We start from the raw sequence: 8,666 nt of genomic DNA on the forward strand, positions 1-8,666 counted from the left end.
GCACTGCTCTTATAAACATTTCTTAGTCATTTTCCATCCCACATTAATTGCTAGGTTCTTTAATACATTGTTATCTGAGGTGAGACTGATAGCCTCATGTCCAACCTCCAAACTGAAGGACCAGGTGCTCCCTTTCTTCTGATGCGTTCCCCTTGAGCTGTTTGCCATGCGTGAGTCCACAGAGGTTTGTCAGGTAGTATAACACTCTATACTTGTATCATGGAAGTGCTTGGTTTGAATCTTGGTTAAGACACTGTCTGTGGTGACAGGTCTTTCTCGTTATTCTCAGTTACTCTATGGAAATGCTGGGATACCACCATAAATTAGGCCATAGCTTTCCACGTCCTTTCTAATCCTTCATTTACATTGAGACAATCTGTACTATATAGCGCAAGTTACCAATAGCATTATTAAATAAGCTATAGATAAATAAATGACCACGGGATGAACGACAGGGGTCAGGTTCAGTCCCCGGTAGGATCAAGAATTTTCTCATCTCTACATGGTCCAGACTGGTTCTGAGGGCTACCCAGCCTCCTATCCAAAGGGTGCCAGGGTTGTTTCCCTGGGCTTAAAGCGGCCAGGGCATGAACCTGACCAGTCACCTGCAGCTAGGGCCAAGGTAAAGAAAATGTGGATCTATACATCCTCTCCCCCATATATCTCCATCATGTAGCGCTTAATTAGTTAAGCACAGGGACAACTTTACCTTTTTTTTTTTTGCCTTAACAGATAAATGAATCAGAATGACTTAATTCTAATAAGGTCTGTGAAAGCAAACTAGGGCTAAAGCATGTTTTGCATTGTGTCTTTTAATATGTGTATCTACTGAAGTCAGGAGCCTTTCGTTGTACCAGTTCACAGGAAGGGTGATAAAACTGATTAGTAATTATTGAGGCATATCACTGTTGCCAACTTCATACAAAATTTTATCCAATATTCTGCTTTCAAAGTTAAATCCATATATACACGAAATTATTGAGGATGATCAGTGTGGGTTTCGGGCTCGATGTAAGAGATCAGCTACTGATCAGATCATTGCAGTCGTCAGATACAGGGGAGAAAATGGGAGTACACACTGAGGCAGTGCATCATCTATTCATATACTTCAAGAAAGCGTATGATTAAGTTAGGAGCGAAGTATTGTACAGTATTCTCCCATGAAACTAGTCAGGCTGATGTGTTTAAATGAAACATATAGTAAAGTCCTTACAGGTAAACAAAATTCTCATAACTTTCCTATTCAAAATTGTCTAAACCAAGGAGATGCTTTATTGCCACTACTTTTTATTGTTGCTTTAGAATATTCCATTATGAAGGTGCACGAAAACCAGATGAGACTGACATTAAATGGGACACATCAGCTGCTGGTATTTGCTGATGATGTGAATCTAGTAGGTGATAACATAGATACCATAAAGGAAAACACAGAAACTGTAATTGATGCCAGTAAGGAGGCTGGTTTAGAAGTATATTGTCACATGTTGGGCGTATAACGCGACAAATAAGTTCACGCCGTCATCCCAATATAGCGAATTTATTTCCTTCGCTCACTTACACACTTTACAGGCATTTTCACTTGCAGTGTCACAATCACTGCTTACAATATCCGGAGAGGCACTGGACTCTCTTCTCCGAAGGCTGGCCCGAGACTCTCTTCTCCGGAGGCTTTGATGAAGGCTGGTTTCTTAGGCGGCTCGATGAAGACTCCCTGTTTCTCGCTGAAGCTGGGCTATTTATAACCTCGCCGCTACTAGGCAAATGGACCTTATGTTATAACCATGGAGACGTTGCTTTGTTTGTTCAGCGTTTCCTACGCAATGACCCATTGTTATTGTGTTGTCTTTGTGGGAACGCTACGCTTGTTTGTCGTAACCGTGGAGATTCGATGTTCTCGATACAACGGCTCACTGTTGGAATTACAGTATCACTATTGTTACTTCTTATGCAACGGTCTGTTCTAGCGTTTCCATAGAAGTGACTTCTGGATTCCAGACACGTTACAATATGTTGCTGTCTTGTCACTAGAATGCAGGGCAAAATCATGACATGAAGATAGCTAAATTAGCTATTCCAAGAAAACTTTTGTGAAAATTCATAAATTGAAATGAAATACCCATGTACTTTACATGTAAATAATGACAAACTTACAAATGTAAGTTATCTGTTGTAGCAAGAACAAAGTTTGTTAAATAAAAGGCACAAATTAACACACTTCATTGTACCATTGCTGTAGATGCTGAAACATGTCAGGTAAACAGCCAACCTAAATGTATTGTAATTAACAGTACATGGTAAATGATATGTATGTAATAAATAACATTACGGATTACAGTGATAGGGAACTCAGCCTTAAAATATGTTAGCTGGTATTGTATTGCCTTATCTCAGGCAGTTAGTCGCTAGCTTCCCAGGTCCAATCCCAGGACAGGTCAAGTGGGATTTGTGATAAAGTGGCACTAGGGCAGTTTTTCTCGAAGTACTTCAGTTTTTCCTGCATAGTCTCATTCCACTGACTTCTCTGCACCGATCATCATCATCTGGGGCTGGTACAGTCGGCCAAATAGTGGCCACAATTGTTAGTGGACTCAGTCTCACCCCAACCCTAAAAAATTATATGTTTATTTGATTAGAAAATGTGGCATGGGAGGCTTGGATCAAGAGAGAACACATNCCAATAGCATTATTAAATAAGCTATAGATAAATAAATGACCACGGGATGAACGACAGGGGTCAGGTTCAGTCCCCGGTAGGATCAAGAATTTTCTCATCTCTACATGGTCCAGACTGGTTCTGAGGGCTACCCAGCCTCCTATCCAAAGGGTGCCAGGGTTGTTTCCCTGGGCTTAAAGCGGCCAGGGCATGAACCTGACCAGTCACCTGCAGCTAGGGCCAAGGTAAAGAAAATGTGGATCTATACATCCTCTCCCCCATATATCTCCATCATGTAGCGCTTAATTAGTTAAGCACAGGGACAACTTTACCTTTTTTTTTTTTGCCTTAACAGATAAATGAATCAGAATGACTTAATTCTAATAAGGTCTGTGAAAGCAAACTAGGGCTAAAGCATGTTTTGCATTGTGTCTTTTAATATGTGTATCTACTGAAGTCAGGAGCCTTTCGTTGTACCAGTTCACAGGAAGGGTGATAAAACTGATTAGTAATTATTGAGGCATATCACTGTTGCCAACTTCATACAAAATTTTATCCAATATTCTGCTTTCAAAGTTAAATCCATATATACACGAAATTATTGAGGATGATCAGTGTGGGTTTCGGGCTCGATGTAAGAGATCAGCTACTGATCAGATCATTGCAGTCGTCAGATACAGGGGAGAAAATGGGAGTACACACTGAGGCAGTGCATCATCTATTCATATACTTCAAGAAAGCGTATGATTAAGTTAGGAGCGAAGTATTGTACAGTATTCTTCCATGAAACTAGTCAGGCTGATGTGTTTAAATGAAACATATAGTAAAGTCCTTACAGGTAAACAAAATTCTCATAACTTTCCTATTCAAAATTGTCTAAACCAAGGAGATGCTTTATTGCCACTACTTTTTATTGTTGCTTTAGAATATTCCATTATGAAGGTGCACGAAAACCAGATGAGACTGACATTAAATGGGACACATCAGCTGCTGGTATTTGCTGATGATGTGAATCTAGTAGGTGATAACATAGATACCATAAAGGAAAACACAGAAACTGTAATTGATGCCAGTAAGGAGGCTGGTTTAGAAGTATATTGTCACATGTTGGGCGTATAACGCGACAAATAAGTTCACGCCGTCATCCCAATATAGCGAATTTATTTCCTTCGCTCACTTACACACTTTACAGGCATTTTCACTTGCAGTGTCACAATCACTGCTTACAATATCCGGAGAGGCACTGGACTCTCTTCTCCGAAGGCTGGCCCGAGACTCTCTTCTCCGGAGGCTTTGATGAAGGCTGGTTTCTTAGGCGGCTCGATGAAGACTCCCTGTTTCTCGCTGAAGCTGGGCTATTTATAACCTCGCCGCTACTAGGCAAATGGACCTTATGTTATAACCATGGAGACGTTGCTTTGTTTGTTCAGCGTTTCCTACGCAATGACCCATTGTTATTGTGTTGTCTTTGTGGGAACGCTACGCTTGTTTGTCGTAACCGTGGAGATTCGATGTTCTCGATACAACGGCTCACTGTTGGAATTACAGTATCACTATTGTTACTTCTTATGCAACNCGCCAGTAAGGAGGCTGGTTTAGAAGTATATGTTGCTGTCTTGTCACTAGAATGCAGGGCAAAATCATGACATGAAGATAGCTAAATTAGCTATTCCAAGAAAACTGTTCCTTTTGTGAAAATTCATAAATTGAAATGAAATACCCATGTACTTTACATGTAAATAATGACAAACTTACAAATGTAAGTTATCTGTTGTAGCAAGAACAAAGTTTGTTAAATAAAAGGCACAAATTAACACACTTCATTGTACCATTGCTGTAGATGCTGAAACATGTCAGGTAAACAGCCAACCTAAATGTATTGTAATTAAGAGTACATGGTAAATGATATGTATGTAATAAATAACATTACGGATTACAGTGATAGGGAACTCAGCCTTAAAATATGTTAGCTGGTATTGTATTGCCTTATCTCAGGCAGTTAGTCGCTAGCTTCCCAGGTCCAATCCCAGGACAGGTCAAGTGGGATTTGTGATAAAGTGGCACTAGGGCAGTTTTTCTCGAAGTACTTCAGTTTTTCCTGCATAGTCTCATTCCACTGACTTCTCTGCACCGATCATCATCATCTGGGGCTGGTACAGTCGGCCAAATAGTGGCCACAATTGTTAGTGGACTCAGTCTCACCCCAACCCTAAAAAATTATATGTTTATTTGATTAGAAAATGTGGCATGGGAGGCTTGGATCAAGAGAGAACACATGCAATTGATCCTCAACTTATAAACTGCTTACTTTCCAAAGCCCTGTTTATACATTAAGTCATTTTTAAGTGAAAACATACTTTTTCTCCATAATAATTAGTGTAATTAACAGTTGTTTAATATGGAAGCTACTGAACAAAGCCCATTTCAATCTGCAATAATATGAGGGGGTACCCAAAAGAAACCGAATTTATTTTTTTTAAACTTATTTATTCAAATTTTAAGCACAAACCTTCAATCCCTTTCAAAGTACTCTCCACTTACACTAATACACTTGTCTAGTCTTTTAGTCCATTTTTCAAAACATTGTCTAAATTCATCTTTTGAGATGTTTGACAGCGCCTCCATCGTTTTTTCCTTTCATGTCTCCTTTCATTCGAGGAAACAAAAAAATGTCGCACGGGGCAAGGTCGGGTGAGTATGGAGGGTGAGGAACAGGGGTCATACCATTTTTGGTCAAGAATTGTCGTACAGACAGGGCTGTGTGAGCAGGGGCATTGTCATGATGGAAAAACCAGTCACCCGACTGCCACAAATCTGGCCGCTGAGCTCCAAGTCACTCCCGACAGCTCCGCAATTTCTTCAATGGTCCGTCGTCAATCTTCCTTGACGATTTCATGAATTTTTTCAACATTTTCATGTGTTCGGGCCGTGGAAGGACGACCAGAACGAGGTTTGTCATCAATTGGCATTTCACCATTTTTGAAACGGGAAAACCACTCAAACACTTGAGTTTTCCCCATAGCATCGTCCTTGTACGCCGTTTTTAACATTTCAAGAGTTTCTGTTCCACTTTTCCCGAGCAAAAAGCAGGATTTCACTGCCGCACGCTGTTCACGAAAATCAGCCATTGCAAAAACGACGATCACACAAAACAGTTGTCACTATAAACTCTGCCAAAACTAGTCCTTATCTTCTGAAGCAACGGTAGTCAGCTTATCGACGCAGGAATGTTAGCTCTATGCGCTCATAGCGGCAAAACGCGGTACTACAAAAGCTCTGCCCACAAAAAAATTATTTCGGTTTCTTTCGGGTACCCCATCGTATATGTAGTTTTCTTTATAAAGGAACATTAAAGAGTGCATTAATTGTCCAGCTATTCAAGAACTTCCCAAAATTTCATTGAACCAGAAGGTTCATTACCGTGTTCACAAGAGCCCTCCACTGGTTCCTATCCTGAGCTAGATCAATCCAGTTCATACCACCCCATCCTCTCTGTCTGACATCCATTTTAATATTCCACCCATCTACGTCTTGGTCCTCCCAGTGGTCTCTTTCCTTGTGATTTTCCCACCAATACTCTCTACATTCCTCTTCTCCCCTCCATTCATGCTACATGCCCTGCCAATCTCATTTTCTTTGACATGATCATTCTGTTTATACTTATCAAAAACTAAACATTATGGAGCTCCTCATTATGTAGTTTTCTCCGACGCATTAATTTTCCACACACAATTTAAGCAGAGGAGACCAAATAAATTCCCATGACAGTGACATTAAGGAATGCAGTCTTCTAGATTGCAATGCCTTGTTGCTGAGACACAGCTGAATGTTCCTCCAAAATGTCGGGTTCCCTCCGAACTGCATGGCATTACAACTTATCCTATGCCATGTGTGTTTGTTTGTTCATGACTTGAGTTACTTCATATAGCAGATAGTTGTTGGGATTCAAGGGTTTCATAGCTATGTAACTGTATAGTTTGGTGAGTATCCACTTGGAGGTTTGTTCTGTCTTCACCTTCAGTGGAAGATTACATCATATTCACAGGTATGTAAGGAAGCCAGTGTGCTGAGCTATATCGTTTTTATCCTTTCAGCATGTTCCATGATTTCTTGAAACAGATAATATTTTATGTTCTCATGGCAGTGAATATAAAGATAGATGTCTTCTGGAATGTTACAACATGCAGTGTATTATAACCCTGAAGATGGAAGCGGTATGCTCCTTCAGAGCATTCATGACTGTCAGTATTGCATACCAGAAGATTGCAGTCCTAAAAAATGAATGCAGCTGAAGTCTTGTTAATATTTATGCAGACATAGCCCAATGGAAGTTGACGCCATGATCAGAGACATTTTTTGGAATTTAAGGTTTCATTGTACAGCTCTCAGATGCAGCCTGTATTTTGAAATGTGATAGGGTGGAGTAGTCAGCATTTAAGCCTCACCCACTTCTCAATATGCATTGTAATGAATTTTTCTTTTTGCTGGATTTAGTCAGACTTTGTGTGAAAAGATAAAAGTGTCAGTCAACAGTGCAGTTGGTTTTCGCTTGTGAATATTATTTTATATTAATATTATAGGGTTGTCTTTGCTTGGTTACATAAAGTGACAATGTACATCATGAAACTTTCCATGAATATAAAAATACCACTTAAAATTTTAGTGTGATTTTTCCGTTAGTTCAAATGTCCCCAGAAATGTCCCCTGTAAACTGGGAAATTTGTTATATTTCACTAGCAATAAATTATTAAGTATGGTTCAATCCAAAAATAGCTCAGTTTGCTGGTAAAGGCAGAGTTATCCCGGTAACAGGATGTGGAGGCCCATAGGGTTGTGAGATGTTGAGGCTCCCACAGTGTGTTCCTCTGAAATGCTCCTGAACATCTGTCAGACTACATGACATCACACCCAAAAATGTAATACTGTCTGTAGTCACCTCTAGGAGAACCTCAGTTCTAACAGGTCGCTCTTACATTTGCAAGTTTTTGTAATCATATCAAAGGGCGATTCCTTGTTCAGCTAAATTTTTATCACCTATCATACTGTCAGCCAGCCAGTCAAGTCACCCATTCACTCATTCAGCATGTCAGTTCACCAGGTCTTCAGGGCTATGTCAGTATGTAATCTTGTAGGTGATCAAGCGATCAAGAGAGTAGCCATAAAAACAGTCCTTAACTTCCAGATCATTATGTTGCTTTGAATTACAAACTAATCTTGTGAAGAAGAGTTCTTTGTCCTGTGTAGTCCAGTGAAAATCAACTGACATTTCAGAGGAAGCAGACAGCAAGCTGAGCTCAGCTCACTGCTGTTTCTTGCTGGTCTCTTGCATGGCTTATGCTTTGACCCTAAAAGGCTGTGTGTTCCTATGAAACATCAGTTGGCTTTCACCAGACTGCACAGCACTTTATCTTGGAAGACAGAATTCCTTATTACCACTGCTGTGAGAACTGCAAATTGAGCGTAGTATGTTAATGATGGAAGGTCCTATATTTTTATGTAGTTTCTGGACGCTGCCTACCTACACCTATAGATCCCGAGTCTGAGAGCTTACAGAACTTCTTTAATAAGACCAAAGAAGCACTGGAGGATTTGGTGCTGGGTCAGAAAGGTGTAAACATCTTAGCTGATGCAAAACAGGTACAGTTGAATGTAGTCTTGTGTTCATGAGTGCTTGTATTTTGAGAACATAATGATACGAGCACCAGTAATTCCATTTTTAATTTTTAGTTAATGAAAAGTTTGGAAAAAAATCGCTGTGGAAGAAGTTGAGCATATGTACTTTCCATTCTGGAGGTCTGTATTTGAGTATTGAACTCTGTTACCTAAATTCTGCTCTGGTTTCCCTAGTTATTCATAGAAGATACTGAAATTTATAATATGTACAAGTTTGTGACGATGGTACATTAATACAAATATTATGTTTCTGGACATTGTCCATTATCTGGTTTTTACTTAAAATCACTGTCCTATTTTTATTTGGAACACAACATTTTGGAGACTGAATTTTGTCTCT

At 39.8% G+C, this 8,666-nt stretch overlaps 1 protein-coding gene across 1 annotated transcript in view; it reads left to right on the forward strand.

Annotated features, from left to right (window-relative positions):
* Window positions 1-8,153: 8,153 nt before the first annotated feature.
* Window positions 8,154-8,666, forward strand: part of LOC111873552 (CTL-like protein 2) — a gene marked incomplete at its 5' end in the record, with an annotated part of 33,174 nt that continues 32,661 nt past the window's right edge. Inside the window, one exon of the mRNA XM_023868353.1 lies at window positions 8,154-8,290. Within this exon, the coding sequence (XP_023724121.1) occupies window positions 8,154-8,290 (137 nt within the window). The remainder of the gene's footprint in view (window positions 8,291-8,666) is intronic.

Source organism: Cryptotermes secundus, unplaced genomic scaffold (assembly GCF_002891405.2).
Source record: "Cryptotermes secundus unplaced genomic scaffold, Csec_1.0 scaffold2378, whole genome shotgun sequence".
Classification (NCBI taxonomy): Eukaryota; Metazoa; Arthropoda; class Insecta; order Blattodea; family Kalotermitidae; genus Cryptotermes; species Cryptotermes secundus.